Source organism: Gymnoscopelus braueri (genome assembly GCF_963280865.1).
Source record: "Gymnoscopelus braueri genome assembly, chromosome: 2".
In the NCBI taxonomy this organism is placed as follows: domain Eukaryota; kingdom Metazoa; phylum Chordata; class Actinopteri; order Myctophiformes; family Myctophidae; genus Gymnoscopelus; species Gymnoscopelus braueri.
The window spans coordinates 19,095,946-19,117,452 of record NC_137604.1 but is presented as its reverse complement, the minus strand read 5'-3'; the positions used below and the strand labels follow the sequence as shown (position 1 = coordinate 19,117,452).

Genomic DNA, 21,507 nt, shown 5'->3' with positions numbered 1-21,507 from the left:
AATTCAGATTTCTTTTTACAATTATCTATTTATTATTTCTATGTTACTTATTTATACTTTTTTGTTATCATATTCTTTTTACCTAGTTTCACCCCTTCACTGTCTTATCACTTGCAGGCAGAGATAGGCCCTGCTATACTGAACCTTACCGCCGACACATCCGTGAGCGTTGGCGGTGGCAGCAGCAGCAGCAGCAGCACAGTCGGCGATAATGCCAAGGCGGCCCCATCTGGCGGCGCTCCCTCCCGCCCTGCTGTGGCTCCCGCGGGTGGGCGACGTCCTGGTTCTCCAGCTGGCAAGCCTCCCTCCCACGGCTCCCCGGGGAGAGTCAAGGGCACATGGCGAGTGGAGGACCTGGAGGGAGAGCTAGAGAGAAAGATCAAGATGCTGGAGAAGGAGCGTCAGACTATGAGGAAGGAGACCCAGGGCCACCATGAGAGGATTGACCAGGGCCTCGACACGGTCAACCACCGTGTCACCGAGCTGGAGCACAGTGAGTCCACAGACCGATGAGGAGGAGGAGGAGGCGGGTGAAGGGCCTTGTTTGAGAGAGGAAGGGAATGGAGGAAGAGGAGGAACATGAGAATAGATTTGGAGATAAAATAGTAATAATAAAGCTTTATTTGTATAACACTTTTGAAAACAAAGTGCTTAAATATGAAAACAAAAACATTGACAAAAACAAAGACAAAGGCATTTTTTATAAAAGAGGATACAAGATTCAAGAATAAGAGGATACAAATGTGCAAGAAACATAAAATGGAAATAGAAGCGGACAGCTGGGAAAGAAAGCAAAACAGGCAGGCGGCAGAACACTAATTATGAAGGAAATACAATTAGCTTTTGTTTGGTGCAGGGAGTGCAGTTTGTCCTTGAGTTAGAGAGGCTATATCATAACTCAATGTCTGTTGATTTCATCATTATCACCATCAGTGACTGCAGGTGGCTCATGCCTGACTCATGAGTCATGACTGACTCATGACTGTGGGGTGAATGTTATGTATGCCACGACCATCAACAGTCCCGTGTTGAGCAAGGCACTGAAAACATACTGCAGTGTCAAACTCTGTGGATAAGCTTTCACTGCTGTTTTTAAAAGTGTATTTAAAGAGTTGTGTGTGACAAATAAAGGTTAATTGAATTGGATTGAGAAGCATTCTATTAACCACTTAAGCCCGATATACACTTTGTTGTATGACAAATAGTGAAAATAGCTGATCTTCAAGCTCACAACGGACGTATTGCAATGTGGCAGGTTGTGAGCTTGTAGATCAGCTATTTTAGCTGTTTTTGAATACAAATAAATATATATATATATTTTTTAAACAAAATTCAGACGCCAGGGTTAGAGTGGTTAACCTTCTACAAACATTTACTTATTAAAGTAAATGTTTGTAGACATTTACTCATAATATTTGTGTGTGTTCCTCTCCCTGTCTGCACCCACAGCCTTGACGGAGCCGTCGTTCCCTGATGGTTTTGTCCTGTCCTTCCCCATGCGTACCAACTACATGTATGGTGTTGTCAGGAAAGAAATGCCCGAGATGTATGCCTTCACCGCCTGTGTGTGGCTCAAGGCCAAGGAGGGGGGCATTGGAACCCCTTTCTCCTATTCAGTGGCAGGACAGCCCAATGAACTGGTGCTGCTACAGGGAGTACATAACCCTGTGGAGCTGCTCATCAATGACAAGGTAAATGGGATGTCATGAAAAACTAAGAATATAAGTTTATTCTGTTGAGCCAGTGGAATATACTGTACATATGCTCCAGATAAGTGCATCAGTCAAATGACCAAAAGTGTAATTAATTGAAAGAAGGGACAAACCAAATGTAGAACAGAGAAAGCCATCTGGCTAGATCATGGCACGTGGTACCTATTTGGTTTTATTAACCATTTTTTAATACTTTGGCTATTCAAAGATATAGCAGATAAACAAGCTCATAGCGCGCGAATCTTTGAATATATATATTTATAAAGCGTAAAACATTTGTAACTAAAATATTTGCTTCTGGGGGTACCTGGAACAAAACATTTTGAGGTGGGGGTCCACGGCCAAATACATATCTAAAATGTTTTCTAAATCCTAACAGTAAGTTGCTATATCAGTGGTGCTCCAACTTTTCTATGTCAAGGACCCCCAAAATGATATGTATTTGGCTGCGGACCCCCATCTCAAAATATTTTGTTGGAGGGACCCCCAGAAGCACAGATCAGAGTTAAAAATGTTCGCTTTAAAACATATATATATATATTCAAAGATTTGCAGAAATGTTCCACGATTTTTCAAATAATAGTAGATCTACAAGCTCATATAGCGTGGCACTATGAGTTTGTATATCTGCTATTTTTTTAATAGCCAAATAAATCGTAAATGGCACAGATGCGTCCCGGTCTTAATGAATTAATAACAATATTATGGCGCACAGTGACAATGACAGGAAATAATGTAGCTCCTATCAAAACAAATTTATTATCAATGCTGGACTAACTTCTTAGACACAGTTGTCCTGCAGAGATGCCCTTGGTACCACTGTGTTTTCTGTCCTGTAGGTTGCACAGCTGCCCCTCTCCTTGCCACAGGATGAATGGCAACACATCTGTGTGAGCTGGACCCTGAGGGACGGCGTGTGGAAGGCATATCAAGGGGGAAAGATGAAGGGCCGGGGAGAGGGACTGGCTGCCTGGCACCCCATCAAGCCTGGGGGAGTACTAATACTGGGCCAGGAACAGGTGAGACAGATGAAAGGATAGAAGAGGTTTAATAGCAAAGGAAACACATGTAAAATTTAAGTAAAAAATAAGAAATCACACAATTTATACTGACATTGAAAGTACAAATATAACCAACCAAAAAAACAAGAGAGTAAAATTATAGTGCAGAAGAATAATTAGTAAAAAAAAGGCAAACGGAAAGGTTTTTAAGTGGGATTTAACAGAACTAAGAATTGCAGCAGACAGTTTTCTGGGAGTTTGTTCCAGATACATGATGCATAAAAACGGAGTGCTACTTCTCCACGTTTAGTTTTGATTCTAGGGATAAAAAGCAGACCGCATAGGAAAGAGAAGCTCTAGATAGATAGATAGATAATTTAGATAAATATTGTTTATCTCTGTCCTAGACTGTCTAGAGTATCTTTCTTATCCCCTTGGTGCATCAGCCTTAAATAAAGGATCAAAAGCATAAAACTGGGACTCAGTGTCTTGGGGATGCTGGAGAGTTGCTAGAGAGACGACCAGCATTAAGAGGATAATTGAGGATAATAAAAGGGAAAGGACATAACATGTGTATTAGAACTAGATTTTCTTGGGCAAATAAAGGGACACCTCCTAACAGAAGGGGTCACCGCCAGTAAACACATTTTTAGTCTTTTGGGCACATCTGGGCCTAACCATTTTTACTTTTGGTGCAAAAAAACTAAACTAAGGATACAGTAGGATGCTGATTAAGCCTAAAAATGTTTCACTGAGTCTAAATCAGTTTGTTGTATTTAGTTCTGTGTATCTCATTGTAAGAGATTTGTAAGAGACACCTTTTTAACTATTTTCCCCCCTAATAAAGCCGTTTCTGTTTTCTGTAAAGCGACTTTGAGTATCTAGAAAAGCGCTATATAAATGTCACCAAAAACATTGTTATTAAAGGTATATTGGATATGTTAAAGACCATCCTTACAGTACATGCCTCCTTGTTGAGGAAAGGATTGTTTTTTGTTTTCTTCATGCTAACTCCTAAACTTCAAATAACAGTTTGTTTTTAATGTGGATTAGCAGTATGGAACTCATCATTCCTTCTATGTCCTCTCACCCAAGGATACACTAGGTGGACGCTTCGATGCCTCCCAGGCCCTGGTGGGGGAGCTCTCCCAGTTCAACCTGTGGGACCGGGTGCTGAAGCCCGCTGAAGTTGCTGCCCTGGCTGACTGCAGTGCCTCCACGCTGGGAAACATCGCACCTTGGACGGACCATGATGTGGATGTCTTTGGAGGGGCCACTAAGGAGTCCCTGGACCCCTGCCACGCTGCGCAAAGAACCAACCTCTCCAGTCCCAAACAGTGATGGAAGACTTGTGTGGGGGGAAAAAAGGCAGGTCAGCCAAAATGTTCAGGTTGTGTCCTGTTAAGCACTGTTTAGGGAGCTGTGAGAGGGTTTCTTTGGAAAGATGAGGCAATGGTAATTAGGAGCGGTGTAGATGTTTTTCTTTCACTTGATGTCCACACTCATGTGTTTATGTCTGTAATTGGATTCAGTGAGGCTTGTGCGCAGCCATAAATTCACTTTAATGACGAGAGCATGGGTGGATCAACCTCTGGCATGTATTGAATGTGTTAAGTAACAGGAACCTGAAGGTGCATTCTGTAATTGCGGTTTCAAAGGTTCTTGTCAATCATACTGCCTTTTGTTTTGGCCAATAACATTTTTGCCAACCAATCTTCTGGTTGTCAACAGAGGGATTTCAAGAGAGTTGTTACAGAATTAATCGTTAATGATGGAATTTTGTAAATGAGTTTCTTAACTTAAAGTGACATAGAATCTTGTTTTCTTTTCTGTCCAGTTGCTTGTGTTTCACACTGAAATGAAATGTGGTTTGATTATTTGAGATGCCATGTTGTTATTTGTTTACATTGATCAGTTTTAATACTCTGTAATGAAATACAAAGTGAGTTTTAGTTTGTACAGTACGTTGTTTCTCTACTGCACAGTTTTGTTGCGCAATGTTTTTGTGTACTTTGTGTAGGTTTTATATAATGCATATCATCATCATCATTGATTTCTTCAGCAGTGGTCAATTAAATGTGTCATTGTGTATAAATGTATTTCTGCTACTGTTGTTCTGTACCAGACCTTCCCCCCTGCTTCAGCCCACAGACTTTCTATGGTGTAAGTTGCAAAATTGTTATCGTTTGAAACTTACTCCAACCAGTGCCAATTCATTGACCTAGAAGCATCAGAGCATCAGGCATTGAAATCATGAACAATTTGGGTACGTTTGGTTGATTTTAGACCTGCTATGTTATGAATGTAAACCTGATGGAATGTAATTGTATTTGCATGAAAGTATTTGCAGTGATGAAGTCAAATTTCCTATCACCAAATATCTTGACAAAACAGGCATACATTTTTATACACAGTGGTTACTGTACCTGTACTACCCAACAGTATATGAGAGTGTCTTGGCATATTGTATCCTCACAGAATACCGTAGGTCTGTAATGTCAAAGGATCTTGGGGAAGTGCATAGTGTCGATGGAGTTCAGTAGAACTGTGTACACCGCTATGCAGTGGTGGAAAAAGTACTCTAATGTTTATTAAGTAAAAGTAGCAATACTGCAATGTAGAAGTACTCGGTTTACAAGTAAAAGCCTGGAATTAACATTTACTTGAGTAAAAGTACAAAAGTATTGGTATCAAAATGTACTAAAAGTACTAAAATGTTCGAAAATAGCAGATCTACAAGCTCACAACGCGTCGAATCGCGACGCGCTGTGAGCTTGTAGATCGGCTATTTTCAAATAGCCTAGGTAAATGTACTTAGTTACTTTCCACCACTGCCGCTATGTGCTCTCATGTAGCTTGCCACAGTACCAGCCCCATACACCATTGACTTTTGGCTGTAAAGTGCCTGCCTGGGTTCACCTGCCCAACATGAAATGTCAGCTATCGTCGTCTTCTTCTTCTTCTTCTCTGTGTCTTTGTCTCTCTCTCTCAGTTTCTCGCTCTTGGTTATGACGTGAAATGCTGCAATTAGTGTTGTGCTCATCCTTATTTCCACCTCCATGAATTCCTCTATGATATTGTCAAATATGTGGATGAAAAAACATTTATGTTATGGCAAAGAATATTAAAAGAATATAAAAAAACAGCTGTGCCTGCATACGTGTGTGTGTGTGTGTGTGTGTGTGTGTGTGTGTGTGTGTGTGTGTGTGTGTGTGTGTGTGTGTGTGTGTGTGCGCGTGTGCGTGTGTGTGAGCCATGCCATGTGGCATCATTAGATCCTGTCTTGTTCTGTTAATATGAGCAGCAAAAAAAGATCATAATTTTGAACAGCATTGCTGCCTTTCAGTATTATGTTGGTTTAATCTAATTCGATCAGCCAGTCACTGTCCATCAGTCATGATCCTTTCTCTTTCTCTTAATCACCTACGGTTCACCATATAGAGCAGCATCACATGGGGTCTTCTTAATCCCCTTCCTCAGCCCCTACCATCTCTCTACGTCTGCTGTTGAATAATTGATACCTCATAATTACCTTTCACTCAGGCAGCAATTATAGAACTCTCTCGACCCCACATGCACACATCATTTTCTCTCTCTCTCTGAACACTGACATACAGTACACATCAAAAAAGTTCTTTTTCCCTTCCTCGTTCATCCAACTCACAAATCCACTCTTGTCAGCCCTATAGCCAAGTATCATCACCATATCCTCTGTAGCAACAATTCATGTTCTCTGTCAATCAATTATTGAGCTCCAGCTCCAGTTTGTCTATTTTTGACTTTCAGCAAGGGCTTCTCTCAAATTCTCTCTGACCTCTGTTTAAGATTCATCTTGTTCCAGCTGGTATTTACCACCAGTATACCCACTGTGTTGAATCTTCTCTTTTTCTTAGTTTTCCCTTTTTTATTTCAATTCACCCTCTGGTCCTTTCCTCTTCAACACTGTCTCTCCATCAATCTCTCTTGGGTGCTCTGTCTCTCATTGATTTTCCTCTTTCACAGGGAAAAACTGAAGAATACACATGCACACACGACTATGTGGGTCTCAAACACGTGTCATAACTCAACTGGGTCAAATTGTTGATCAAAACCCCACTAGCCTTGTGTACTCCACCCATTTCGTAATGTAATCATGCTGTGCAGTTAATGGCTCACTGTATAGCACATGATATATACATGAGAGACAGAGAGACAAGAGGGAGGAACAGCAGACACAAGCATAATATGACAACATGATCAAACCGAATCCCTATCCTCACATTAAAAACAAAGAGAGAGAGAGAGAGAGAGAGAGAGAGAGAGAGAGAGAGAGAGAGAGAGAGAGAGAGAGAGAGAGAGAAAACAAAGAGTGGGGGAGGGCGTGATGGAGAGAGATTATCATGTGATCTGTGTGAATACTTCTCCAGGATAATCCACTATAATCCAGAATTTAACAGGAGCTGTTGTTTCAGTTGCCAAATTACACCAGATTGTATTGGTTACATGGATTGTGTTATACACGTACAATGTCAGGTGTGTGTGTGTGTGTGTGTGTGTGTGTGTGTGTGTGTGTGTGTGTGTGTGTGTGTGCGTGTGTGTGTGTGTGTGTGTGTGTGTGTGTGTGTGTGTGTGTGTGTGTGTGTGTGTGTGTGTGTGTGTGTGTGTGTGCGTGTGTGTGTGTGTGTGTGTGTGTGTGTGTGTGTGTGTGCGTGTGCGTGCGTCTGCGTGCGCGTGCGCGTGGTCGGGGGGGGACAGTCGGTGTGCTTTTATTGATTGGTTGAATCTGAACACACAGGATTCATTGGGGCATACTGTAGACTTGGGCTGTGTCTTACAGTATGCTGTACGTACTGTATACCAATAATGTGGAAAATAGCCTACACTCAATGGCCACTTTAGGTACACCCAGAGAGTGAGTTATGTGGCTGCAAGGGCCAAGAGGTTCAGTTACAGTTCCACCAACATTAGAATGAGACGTGATCAAGGGACTTTGAACATGGTATGATGTTCCAACATCTCGGAAAAAGCTACCCTCCTGTACACAGTGGTGTAAAGTAACTAAGTACTGTACTTAAGTACAATTTTGAGGTATTTTTACTTTACTGGAGTATTTCCAATTTTCAGTACTTTAACTTACTCCACTACATCTCAGAGGCAAATATTGTACTTTTACTCCACAAAAATTATTTGAAAACTTTAGTTTAGTTACTTTGCAGATATTAATTATTATATTATAAAACATACTTTAACCACTTTAGGCCTATTTTATACATAGGCTATTTGAAAATAGCCGATCTACAAGCTCACAACACGTCGCATCGCGACGCGTTGTGAGCTTGTAGATCTGCTATTTTCAAACATTTTAGTAGTTTTACTTTTGGCACTTTAAGTACATTTTGATACCAATACTTTTGTACTTTTACTCAAGTAAATTTTGAATTCCGGACTTTTACTTGTAAGTAACAGAGTACTTCTACATTGCAGTATTGATACTTTTACTTAAGTAAAACATTTGAGTACTTTTTCCACCACTGCTTTGAATATGGTATGATAGTTAGTGCCCAATCTGGGAACCCATCGTCAAATAAAAAGGAAAAACAGCGCCCCAGGGCCAGACGGGGTGGTTCCAATTAACATCTCAGAAAAAGCTGCCCTCCTGTACAGCACTGCTTCTCTACATGGGTTCTGTACAGTACGTGTACAGCACTGCTTCTCTACATGAGTTCCGGGGACTCCCAGGTGTCCTTGAGGGGGTTCTGTCCGGGGGTTCCCCCCATGCAGCTAAATGATTGATAGTTACGAACCAAATTGACCCTTATGTGTGTCTGTTGTAACTCAGAGAGTGTACAATTGGAACCAAATGGACCCATAAATGAACACTTACGTGTCCATTTGTTCTATTTGTACACTCTCAGAGTTAAATGAGTGAGTTGTATAGTGTAGATTGGGGTAGATAGTGAAGAAAAGAAAGGGGAAAAAAATCTAATGGTGGCGGGGGGGGGGGGGGGGGGGTCTGTGGCCTGATGCATTTCAAACTAGGGGTCCTTGAAATTAAAATGTTCATGAATCACTGCTGTACAGAGTTTGCTGAGAATACATAGGTGAGAGGTGAGAAAACGTAGACTGGTAAACCCCCCCCCCCCCTAAGGCTAGAGAGGACTGTCAATGTTGAAAGCTAAAAGAAAGGCTATACATGTACACACAAATGCATTCTGTGACAACAGCAGATCTAAAAGCTACGTGTCACAAGATGAGCTTGTGGCATCTTTGAATGTGCAACTTACTGTATGTGTGGATGTACGTGTTTATGTTTGTACAGTGTGTGTTTATGTGTGTACTGTACATGTTTATATTAGTATATGTGCTTATGTGTGTAGGCCTACTGTATGTGCATGTACAGTGTGTGTTTATGTGTGTACTATGTGTATGTAAACAGTGTGTGGTATCTGAACAGTGTGCAAGTCAAAACATATTAAGAAATGATACTAAAGTAAAACCCTCATAACATAATGTACAAATCTAAAGTCAGGATAATAATGTGTAGACAGACTGTCTGCACTTTTGGGCCATTCAGTGACCTGTTGTTTAGGAGACAGCCTAGCCTGGCTAGGTGTGAAGTGTGATATACATCTCCATTGAGCTGCTAAATCAGGTAGAGAGACAGCAAGTCTACCATTTGTTTGGTCAACAGCCACCCACATGAACAGGCTGTAGGCTATTCAAATGTGGATCCATTGTGTTATAAGAGGGAGACTAAAATCTAACTCAGGACGAGTGCAGTCCTTGGCCGAAGGGCTGAGGAACAGGGGCTCTGCTCCTGGCTGTTTCTCTGAATGCTGTCTGTTTGTTGTTTGATGCTGAATAAACACACTGGAGATTCTAGAACCTGGAAACCCTGACGTCCGTCTGCTTCTTCTCCTCTTCTTATAACAACTACAAGCCTGATAACACACGGTCTGATGCCTCATCAGATACGACAAGTGCTTGTAGTCCAAGCAATGTTTATAGACCGTATGCACTGTATGAATGTGTGCATGTGTGCGTGTGTGTGCGTGCGTGTGTGTGCGTGCGTGTGTGTGCGCACATGTGACATCAAATGATGCTTCAACAAAGCAAATAAAATAAAATAAAATAAAATAAAATAAAATAAAATAAAATAAAATAAAATAAAATAAAATAAAATAAAATAAAATAAAATAAAATAAAATAAAATAAAATAAAATAAAATAAAATAAAATAAAATAAAATAAAATAAAATAAAATAAAATAAAATAAAATAAAATAAAATAAAATAAAATAAAATAAAATAAAATAAAATAAAATAAAATAAAATAAAATAAAATAAAATAAAATAAAATAAAATAAAATAAAATAAAATAAAATAAAATAAAATAAAATAAAATAAAATAAAATAAAATAAAATAAAATAAAATAAAATAAAATAAAATAAAATAAAATAAAATAGAATAAAATAAATATATACTTAGATTTAGGTTTAGATTTACGTTTTCATAAAAGTGTGCACTTTTTTTTTGTGGCGGGCAGCACTCGTCATCGCTCACTCGGTGGAATGACAAACGTATGAACCAATGCAGAGCAGGCTAACGTCAGAGAGGGCGGGACTTCCTTTTTGAGGGCATTCCATTTGTTGACAGTCAAGAAAAAATGTCTCCTTGACAACCGGGGGCTGAGGCTGGCAGAATAAATGTCGTTTTTTGCAGAACATACTGTGTGAACGTACTATGTTGTTAATACGGTCGTAATAATTACAAAGCAACTTCAAACTCTGCTCCACATTCCTCCAGTCCGTAGGCAGGTAGGAACACATTACACTGTAAACAGACAACATACACCGGCAGTGTTGGCTGGTTGCTAGCACTGTTGCCATGTTGGCTTGTTATAAGCGACGTTGGGCTTATTTTTCTGTAAAGTTGCTTGTAAATATTGGTAGTTGCGGGTTGCGTTTTTTTTTGTTGCTTGTTTATATACTTAATTATTTAGGCTTGCTTCCCAAAAAATGTTTAAACCAGTGGTTCTCAATTATTTTTCATAAATGTTTTGTGCCACAGGGAGCATTTGTGTTGTTAGAATGTTTCAAAACAATATTCAAAATATTCCACATTTTATTTCAAGAGTTCTTGAAAATCCACTGATCTACAAGCTCGTGAGCTTGTAGATCAGCTATTTTCAAATAGCCGACGCATAGGTTTAAAAGTGCTTCTTTTGGGCTTGTTTTCTTATATCTGGCTGCTTGTTTCTCTCACAAAACCTGGCAACACTGGTTGCTAGCTAACCCAATGAGCTAATGCTAACTAGTTAGTGGACTGACTGGGATAACTTTAATGTAACTAAATAAATACATGTGCAAACCGGGCTAACTGTTGATAAGGGCAACAGAGCAGTGTGTAAACGGGCCATGGCCTCGTCTAATAAAATGGACACACTTTGCAGCTAGAGGTAACATGAGCTAATTGCTAACGCTAGCCTGATAATGTTTGTGAAACGTCATAGACATGATGACATCACCCTGATTTGCAATTTTAACATGCTAGCTTTGCATGTTTATGTCTGTTATTCAGCCTGACTTTACAACGTCCATATTATGTTATCTGGCTGCCTTTCATAGCTGCCTTTTGTAGTCCTGAACTGTACTTTCTGTGCCTTTTTTTTGCCAAACTGTTAATAAAGTATTCGATCAATTAATCAATCTATCCTTAACTTTACCCTCCATCAGTCAGACTCTGACCTGGACAGACTTTTATACTTATTAATACTTTTATTCTTATTAATACTTTTATTCTTATTTATTTATTAAATCTTCTCTAATTCTTTTTTTTTATTTTGTCAAATACGTTTTTATTAAGAACAACAATTACAACATATAATATAAGTTGTACAATATATCTGACGACTTAAAAGAGAAGAAAATCCTCAATCCCTCCCAGGCTGCCACCCATACTGTTCAGTGACGTGACACATCACATAAAATAATAACATGAAATGTTGCCATGGAAAACAAAAACGACACTTGTGAAGGTTGATGATAGACAGTCGATCACACTAATGGTGTCCTGTGAATCTTCTCTATTCTTACCTGAATCTCATTCTGTCCTGTTTCATGCCTACTGCTGTGCTGCTATGCCAGTGGTTCTCAAACATTTCAACATTTCAAACTCTCATGTCAAGGACCCCCAACTGATCATACAGCCATGGCTGATAGGCGTATAGACCCCCATTTGGAAAGATTTGGTGCCAGGGAGGGACCCCCATAAGAGAAGATAGTGGCCTACAGAATTCTACAACTGTCTGTACTGTAGATTATACAGTACATTGTCATTGGATTACCTTTTAGCTGGTGAAATGATAACGAAATGAAATTAAATGAAACCGCTTTTAACCTGACATACCTAAATTGGGCATGTCGTTGTCAAACAATTAAAACAAATACAGAAAATCATTTTGCTAAGAACCCCCTAGAAGCCCCTCAAAGGACCCCTGGGCCTCCCCGGACCCCACTTTAAGAACTATTGGCACCTACATTTCCCCATGGGTGCAATAAAGGTTTATTTATCTACATTGTCTTTGCAGGACCTTGGAGGAGGAATGGCTGAGACAGGAGAGGTGAAGAAGGAAGAGGCCGACTACAAGAGACTTCATAACTTCCCTCTTATCAGGGTACGATGTGGGACAGGAATAGTAGCCAGGGGTTGTATTTAGGGCTGTCTCAAATCTGGTGACTAATATTGTCCTAATAATGCGTGAGGGGGCTGTGTTTTTTTCAACCAAAAAAAAAAATCCTTTTTGAAAATGGGGAAGCCTGAGGAAGGTCTGTGTAACCGAAACGTTGCCAATACATTTCCATGCACCGTGCAAGTGGGCTGTGTGCGGATTGTTGATATTGCTCACTGTTTTACCTCGCACCTGCTTTTAAGCTTTTAATCTAGGTGTGCAAAAGTTTTTATTAATCGAAAATGAAAAATTATGAAATTAATTAATTTATTTTTTGTTTTTGTTTTGGAACAAGATCAGTCACCAGAACCAGGGGTTGAAATGGAGTTTGAAGTTACATTGGGTTTATATAGGAAGGGGGCATCTCTGATCAAATATCTAAAGATCAAATCAAGCAACGTACTACGTGGAGGGAAGCTAAAGGTTAGAGGAGTGCACTTGTTACCGGAAGGTTCCCGGTTCGACTCCCTTGACTGGCAGGAATAATCTAGGTGGGGAAGTGAATGGCCACTACCCACCCTCTCCCAGCACCACTGAAATGGCACTGAACCCCACCTGCTCCAGTGGAGCTGCTCAGTGGACAACAGTATAAGACTGTGGTTGTACTGGACAGCTCCCAGGTTTTAATGTGCGTGTCTATATGTAGGGCGTTGCTGAAAATCAGCACTTGTGCTCAGCTTCTATCCTGGTTAAATAAAGAACAACAAAAAACTGTCTGGGGTGTACACAAAAGCAAGAGTAGACATTAGAATGACCCCAGAAGTGTTGTAAATAAATATCCCTTTAACACTGTGGATTGTACTGTGTATCTTTCTAAACACAGTCATTAATAAATGAAATATTTACATGCAAATAATGACACATTATTGCTGATCACACAACTAAACATATCTGTTTTATAAGTATAATGTGACAGAGAACCAAAAAAAAACATGATGATTTTACACCATTGTTTTCATGACTTTAGCACACAGACATGGCAGAAGAAATGAGAGTCGAGACAATGGAACTGTGTGTCACAGCCTGCGAGAAGTTCGCCACCAACAATGAGGTGTGTATTCTGTGAGACACTATTGATTTAGAAAATGTGTGAGTGTAGGATCTTTGTACATAGCAATGTCTTTCTCTCTTTCTCTTGCCTTATGCTACATCACACAATGGAGTCGCTCACAGGAAATAGCGGCTATTTCCGACGTGCGATGAAGTATGTATGAAATGGGCTCAACTCTCTCTCTCTCCCTGTCTCTGTCTTTCTCTCTCTGTCTTTCTCTCCGTTTGTCAGAGTGCAGCGAAGATGATCAAAGAATCTATGGATAAGAAGTTTGGCAGCTCGTGGCATGTGGTGATCGGTGAGGGCTTTGGCTTTGAGGTCACTCACGAGGTGAAGAATCTCCTCTATATGTTCTTTGGAGGGAGCCTGGCAGTATGCGTGTGGAAGTGCTCCTAGCACTTCTTGTCCTTCTTCTCTCTCCCTCTGTCTCTGTATGTCACCAGGATGGAATATCAACACCACCTTCTGAATTTGTTGCTGTGGATAGTATGTTCGTGAACTCTGAACCACTTTGACAGGGAACCAACTATAACTTGGCGGTCCTCTATTGTTTCATATTGCTCTATAAAATGATAGCAGTGGCTGGTGAATTTGGAGGGCCATTTTGGCTGGTGGTTAAACAAAAGAAATACCACTCTCGAGTCTTTCTCACCCTTTATCTGTCATCAATGTCATTCTTTCTTTTTTTCTGAGTAGGCTACACACATGTTAGCACGAACTCGCCTTTTAGAAGAATTCAGCCAGCCAGGGTCTCCAATATCCATTTTCCCTCATTTCTCTTCAGGGACTGCGACTGTACGTATGTGTGTGTGCTTGATGATGTGTATGCTGGACAAACACTGTTTTTTTATAAAGATTGCACTATTCACCATACTGCAGTCTGACCACATTTTCTTTGCAACAGCAAAATGTCCTGGTATTTGTTTTCTTCAAGGTCCATCTCTATTTGCCTTCTTTTTGCCTCTCTCTTTCTCCTCATCTTTCCAAGCACTTGGTTTGTCTTTCAGTTAAGTTTTTTGATATTTTATATATGTAAATATTTTTATGCAACTTGTAAAAAAAAAAGTGTTTTTAACACCCAAGACTTCTTGTTATGCTGAAGGGCTCTGACACTTGGCAGCCAAATACCACTAAACCAGATTCACCTTTTCTCCCTGAAAAGGTGTTTGTATTACCCTGTTTGTATTACCATGCCAATATCTCCCTGCTGGGTGATATTAGCAATGTGATAGGTTTTTATGTTGATGCCAATTTTCACGATTCAGTAGAACGGACCTATGTGTGTGAACTGACCTGATTGTACAATAAAAATCTGAATTGTAATCGAAAAGTGAGCTGTCCTTGCTCTCTCAGTCATTCTCACAGGATTAGTCTTTGTGAAATCAGAGAAAATAAACATATTTTGCAGAAATGTGCTCAAAGTTCTAAAGAAGGGATTGTGAAATGATAAATTGAGATTCATATTTATTTGTGACAGTGTTTAGACATAATTACCTATAACTGGTTTATTTAGAAATGCACTGAATTGAGGATAAGATATAAACACTGAAAGGTTTGTGATAACAATTTGAATAGATTAAATGATGTATTAATAATAAATTATTCCCACAGAATGAGCTACAATATAAAATAACCAAGACTTTTCAACAACCTAGATCTGCACCACAGATAGCTGAGTGACAAGGTTTCACAAAATGTAAGTACTGTATCAGTGCAATAAATAATGATAAATCTATCTTGAGTATTTTTACCTGCTCAAAAATACATTTGTAAAATGGTTGCTACAGTACATGTCTTGTGTTTAGCCTGGTTGGAGGGAGGCTAACTTTTGTTTGAAATTAGGCCACCCTTCATTTTTATGCAGCAGTCTAATAATAGACTGGCCTCATTGAAGAGTATTGAATCAGTCTTGGGTAGATGTAGACCAGTTGTTGATGTTTCTGGAGATAGACACTTTTGAATACATGTAATTGAATACATGTAATATTTATTCTATTGCATTTATTTGGACTATACAAAGAAGTCAGAGGATAAAAGGTTCTGGAATCAAGTTGCAAGATAATAAGGGCATAATAGAGTAGAGTTTTCTAATGTATAATGTATGGTAGAGCTGCCCCTTCAAATGGCTTTGTATTTGAAAGTTCATAGTGTTACACTGAAAGGAAAAACATTATAACTATTGACATCTTTTTGCCCATGCAGCAAAAGGCAGGTAGATTGGTTTAGACATTTTTAGAAATTTCATTAAGGCATTTTGTTATTTTCCAAATACAGGCAAGTCAGACAGGGAGGAACCGATATACTTATATGTCTTTTCATGTTTCCACGGTTTTCTGCAAACTTGAACATCTGAGTTTGACATGCTGTAGGACTACCAATAGGAAGGTAATGTTTTGATGACAAACAATGCCAAATATCAGACAAGCGAGCCTGCCAACTTCTACCCGACCATGTTTACTGAAACATCACGACACCATTTCAGGTCAGGCTGCACTATGGCAACACACAAACAAACACCCCAGAGATTCTTATTTACACAGGCAGCACTTTCCCTCTCTGGCTCCACCTGCCTCAATGTTTTCATGAATATGAATGAACATGAAATTGAACATGAAGAGCATTGTGCAAGACATGACCACCTCCGTAATACTGAGTTACATCATTTTTGGCAGTTTCACTGCCACTTTTAATGGGATTGAGCCTATATCCATCTACGTCATCATGGGAAGAAGAGCTGATGCAATTCCTCAGCCAATCCACTGACTGATGTCAGTTTTCTGTCAGTCAGTAAGTACAGGCCAACCCTCTGTTTGATGTCATCTATAATTCACCTCAGATGCTCTTTATATATCTCTTCCTCTCCCTGCTTCTCCCCTATGTTATTAAATATTCATACAAAGAGACACACTTAGAAGTCTATGGTTAGGCTTAATCTCAACACTGAAATACTGAATATACCCACACCCAAGTGTTCATGGTTTGTGCGTGTAATTTTATGCCATTTTGAGGCCACAATCCATGTTGCCCTATTTTAGTTAGTGTGGTATCTTAGCAACCTTTCCACTGCCCCCTGTGGCAGAAATTGGTTTGGCCCCGAGTTTGTGTGTGTATATGTGAGAGAGGGGAGGGCAACTGAACTGGATAGCTGTTAGACATTATTGTGGAGAAAACTTCAGTGCATTCAATCGCTGCAAGAGCAAAGAAGCACTTGAAGAGAATTAGGGCTGAATGTGTCATTGGCATTGTGGCATTTATAGAGGAATGATGAAACTCATTTCAACATAAATATCAGAGTGTGTGTGTGTGTGTGTGTGTGTGTGTACCAGGTTAGAAGTTAAGATTGGCATGTAGTGTTGATGGTTATGGGTTAGAGGTGAATGAATGGAGTCGCTTGAAATCAGTCAAGTCCTCACAAGTGTAGCAGTGTGTGTGTGTGTGTGTGACCATGTTTGTGAGTATGTGTTGTGTAAGTGTGGTCTGACAGTTGGCAACTGGATACTAGAGATACATTATTATCTCAAATAATATTCAAAATAATGGAATGTGTGGGCATACTAGGCAAGTCTATTATGTCAACTGGCTGCATACAAAATAATGAACTATCAAATTTAGAAGTAAAGCTAGACTAGTTCTGCGAAGTGTGTGTGTGTGTGTGTGTGTGTGTGTGTGTGTGTGTGTGTGTGTGTGTGCACGTGCACGTGCACACACACACACACGCACACACGCACACACGCACACACACATATGCACACGCACACAGAAAATAAAAGACTCCTACCTCAGAGAGAGGCATACACAGTGTATCCTTAGAGAATCTCCATGGAGTCTCTGGAGCATTTCTGAAAGTCTGAACATCAATGCACACAGAATATGAAAGAGCAGTCTCTCCCACTGTCAGATTAGAGACTGCATTCGAATGCTCTATTTACACATTACTGTCCAAATAGCATACACAATTTCTTTGTCTCTATGCTCCTCATGTCAGACCCTCTGTATATCACTTTCACTGTCTAACTAGAATCCATTGATAAAACAAGACTTTGTAACAAATGGTATGATGAAATATGACTTGGAGCAAACTCAGATTCCTAAACCACATAGTATGTGTATCACCAAGGGGACACTATTAGCTTGTCTAATAATGTTCCCTTAGTGATACATACCATTGTAATTGGTAAATGTAGCCTAACCTTTTTAGTCAAGCTGAGTTCCTTGGTGTGCTTGGATGGCAAGGTGTACAAAATATATATATATAAAAATAGATTAAAACACTTGCTATGATGACATCCTTTTAGGGGTCCAAATATCGATTATTTCCTATGTGATTATTTTATCGATTACATTTTCGATTACTCAAATTCTTTTTGGGATAATAAAAAAGTATATATCAACACGAAAATGATTCGTATTTAATTGTTAAATCGTTTTTAAATAATGGACTGAATCGATTTGTCTGATTAACCACATTGCGACGCGTTGTGAGCTTGTAGATCTGCTATTTTCTGTATTTCGATTATTGTTTATAATCATTAAATCGGCTAATTTGATTAACTGTTGCACCCCTGCATCCTTTGATAACCAGGAGCCATGTGACACAAACCTGCTTTCCCCTTTTCCTACCCTGAACAGGTGTGTGTATTCTTCCCTCAATACGGTAGGCTACAACCACCCCGGCTGGACAGTCAAAGTGGTTGTGTAACTGTTCTCCACCAACTTGCATGTGAATGGTGGCACAGATGAGTGGACAGATAGACCAAGGTACTTTTGGGAGGGACGAGCAAACAACATTGATCTGTGTGCCCACACGGTGCCACCCAGGTCACCGTAACCTGGCACCTCACCCCGTTGGAGCCTGGAAAAGTGCAAAACATGAATAAAGAGTGAATGGAGGGCTTGAGCAGTGTCTTGTTTCACAGAGAAATGAGAGGAGAGTGACGGATATTACAGCACGGTCATTCAAAAGACAGGTTTGTAAATGGATATATGTGCCTTTGTTCATTTCAGTAACCGACTATCCGGTTGCCTTTTGTCTCCTTGCTTGAGTAGCTTTGTCTGATGAATTGAATGACAGGAGGAGAGAAGAACAATGTGCATTATAAGCTTTAGATAATGATGGGTTGTATCATTATTTATTTCATTGTCTTAATGTCTCTTAGGCCTTAACGCCTCTGTCTGTCTGTCTGTCTGTCTGTCTCTGTAGCTCTCTTTTTTCACCCCTCCATCTGCTCATCTTTCTGTTTCTCTCTCCCCTCTCTCTCTTCCTTCACTGTGTGATAACAATATTCACATTTTGCTGCTGTTCTGTTCTGTGCATTTCACACACACACACACACACACACACACACACACACACACACACACACACACACACACACACACACACACACACTGCGTGTGCAAACCCAGGATATCATTTATATTGCAATTTTGTATGAAAAGCAAACAAGTGTTGTTATTTCCTTGTATTTCCAAGTGCAATAAGAAGTAAGGTTAGGGAGTAAAACCTCCCTGGTTATTACATTAATATAGCCTCTGTCTATCAGAGGGGTTTCACTGAGAGATTAGTTTTCTTCTTTTCTGGAATATTGTTACTCTCAAATGTTCCATATACACAGAAAAAGTTACTCTGGGGTGTAGTAATTACTCCAAATGGACACTTAACAGGTCAGAGTTAAATTAACACTGACTTTTATTGTGTACGTTTCTTTTTGTTTAGAGACAGTTTCTTTTGGCCAGATTGATTGAGCATAGTCTTCTTGAAGCTGATTGGTTGGTAGAGGGTATTTTGTCCTTTGTTCATTTCTTGCCATTGTGGGTCTGTACATGTATATTGTGGAATAATGTATTATCTCTGCCAGGTCAGAATGCAGAGGCGGGAGATAATGTTTTCGCCCAAATGCTACAAATGTCACTGTTTGTTGCAGAAATTTGTTTCCAACCAATTAGGTAAATGGTCTCATGTCTCATGTGACAATGACCATCAAACAGGGGTTTGATACTCCATACCTTTTCACATATTTGTGTGTGTAGGGGGGGGCTATGTCTTATTATTTTTATTATTATTATAGAGCGCACCTCCAAAACAGCTTTCACTTCTGCCTGTTGGGGTGCCACAAACGTGAACATTTGCACCATCTGTCGTACAAACTCAATTTCCTCACACAGCTTCCTCATGACCTGAGGGCTGCGCCCCTTGACTGGCACAACCCTGGGTAGGCAACCAGGCTTGGTGGAGATCTGCACTCTGAGGAGCGCACTTCTCTAGTTGTTTTTATGCGAGTGCCTTCTATCTGATAACTAGCTGTTATCATGGTTACTAGGGGCTTGTTTGTTTTGAGACAAACATTGACATGAGGGTGTCGATTCTTGGCCTTATGAGTTGTTCTGACATTCTGAATATTATAGTCAAGATATCACTTTCATGCTGTTTTTTTAATGCTCCCCCTGTCTTTGTTTATAAGTATAGTCTAGTCTGGCCACTAGCAGCAGAGGACTACTTGACTACTGACCTCTGTGTTTAAAGGTTTAATGACATTCACTTTTACACCACATTCAAAGTCTTTGTCCTGGTCCTTCAAAAGTGTACAAAAAGTTTTAAGTGAAAATTCCATTCCAGTGATCCACTGTAGGTGTTTTTGTCTCACATTTCTAAAGCCTTTTCAACTGCAATGTCAAAAGAAATCTTTGCCTGCGGGTGTCGCTGGTGAGGGATTTTGCCTGTCAATCATCGCCTCTGCTCCGCCCCCCCCAAAGGAAAGGATAGGGGAGGGGAGGGGCGAGGAGGAGAGTGGGCGGGATTAATCGACTGTGACCTCACTGTCGAAGGGCCAAGCTCAGATTACTTTTCAGCCTAATTATTCAGAAAACCCCAGACCACAGAAAATCCACTGAATGCTCAAAGTTCAGATTTTTTGGGTGTAATTGAGGTCATAAAACCCCCAAAAAAACATAAAAGATAAAAAAAGTGAAAATGAATGTCATGATACCTTTAATGTACTTCTCCTTTGACCTGCTGTAACAAACGTATGTATTAAACATAAACTTAATGGGTCCCCCAGGGCTCTATACTAGGTCCACTAGCATACACCAAATATTTTTGCCAAAAAAATGCTGATCTACAAGATCACAAAAGATTTCAAGATTGTAGGTTGTCTTGTAGATTGTCATAACATGACGCAGTGTGAGCTTATAGATCTGCTATTTTCACCGAATGTCCGGCCCATCAGAATAAGCAGAATAAGCAAGAACTTGTCCATAAACAAGGTAAATAATTAGAGAACAAACTATCTCAAAGAAACTATAGCTAAACTACCAGCTAAACAATTTCCTTGAAATGTTTTATTCTATTGGTTGCTGCCTTATGCAGTATTTCTTCAACAGCATGGCTTTCAGAATCAATAATGTACCTTCAGAATCAAATGTCACATTGGCTCATTATCCCCTGGTGTCTCTGGATAGCTCTATAGGCTCTGTCTATTATTGGATTATCATCTTGTTGTAGCACTTATTTCTGCAACTTTGCAGTCACAGCTCCAGGTTTTCTTGCCAATGCTGACTTTAAACCCAGCAATTCTCAGATTCTGTCTCATTTAATGTCCTGGTATTTCTAAGCATTTTTCTGAAAGCTGTTCAACCTGGCCAAAAAGTTGACACCAAGGTTTCCAATTCCATGACAGAATCCAATGTTCCCACTCCTCCAGGGTCGGGCCCTTTACTTTTTCACGTTGAGAATTAATTCAGGCCCTCAGCTTAGCCATAGGAGAGACATTTTCTGTTTTCAGCATTGCTATTTCTCTTCTCAACCTATTAGTCAAGCCAGCAATTCTCTTGTCGATCTTATTACAAATCTTAAGGAGACATAGCCTGGAATGCAATTAACTTAACTTGGACTTTGGCAATGCTCTTGCGGTCAAACCGTCCCTGTTGTCCGTACTCAGGAGATTCTTTCATTGAGCACATGGCATTTGGGCCTTCTCTCTCACTCGTATCTGTCTTGGGATTCCTTCTTGTTGTTGGCATTTTCTGTCTAATTTGT

At 39.8% G+C, this 21,507-nt stretch overlaps 2 protein-coding genes across 3 annotated transcripts in view; both read left to right on the top strand.

Moving 5' to 3' along the window:
* The window catches only part of nptxrb (neuronal pentraxin receptor b), a gene marked incomplete at its 3' end in the record, with an annotated part of 7,080 nt that extends 3,026 nt beyond the window's left edge, over positions 1 to 4,054 (top strand). Inside the window, exons 4-7 of the mRNA XM_080450828.1 lie at positions 118 to 493; positions 1,450 to 1,691; positions 2,552 to 2,731; positions 3,809 to 4,054. Of these exons, the coding sequence (XP_080306954.1) occupies positions 118 to 493; positions 1,450 to 1,691; positions 2,552 to 2,731; positions 3,809 to 4,054 (1,044 nt within the window). The remainder of the gene's footprint in view (positions 1 to 117; positions 494 to 1,449; positions 1,692 to 2,551; positions 2,732 to 3,808) is intronic.
* A 6,302-nt stretch (positions 4,055 to 10,356) lies between these two features.
* On the top strand, positions 10,357 to 14,760 carry LOC308098534 (dynein axonemal light chain 4). Of its 2 annotated transcripts, none has more exons than XM_080446927.1 (4): positions 10,357 to 10,504; positions 12,281 to 12,367; positions 13,389 to 13,472; positions 13,704 to 14,760. In XM_080446927.1, exons 2-4 carry the CDS (start codon positions 12,296 to 12,298, stop codon positions 13,866 to 13,868), a joined length of 321 nt encoding a protein of 106 aa, XP_080303053.1. In that variant the 5' UTR covers positions 10,357 to 10,504; positions 12,281 to 12,295; the 3' UTR covers positions 13,869 to 14,760. The 2 variants fall into 2 exon arrangements, with proteins under 2 accessions (XP_080303053.1, XP_080303052.1); XM_080446926.1 differs by having other exon boundaries at positions 10,357 to 10,508.
* Positions 14,761 to 21,507: the final 6,747 nt, after the last annotated feature.

What these genes read in the sequence shown, in the direction of transcription:
- LOC308098534 (XM_080446927.1), top strand. Translation starts at nt 12,296, where the DNA reads ATGGCTGAGACAGGAGAGGTGAAGAAGGAAGAGGCCGACTACAAGAGA. An exon ending in ATAACTTCCCTCTTATCAGG is followed by an intron (nt 12,368 to 13,388) that starts GTACGATGTGGG and finishes TCATGACTTTAG; the next exon opens with CACACAGACATGGCAGAAGA. An exon ending in AGTTCGCCACCAACAATGAG is followed by an intron (nt 13,473 to 13,703) that starts GTGTGTATTCTG and finishes TCCGTTTGTCAG; the next exon opens with AGTGCAGCGAAGATGATCAA.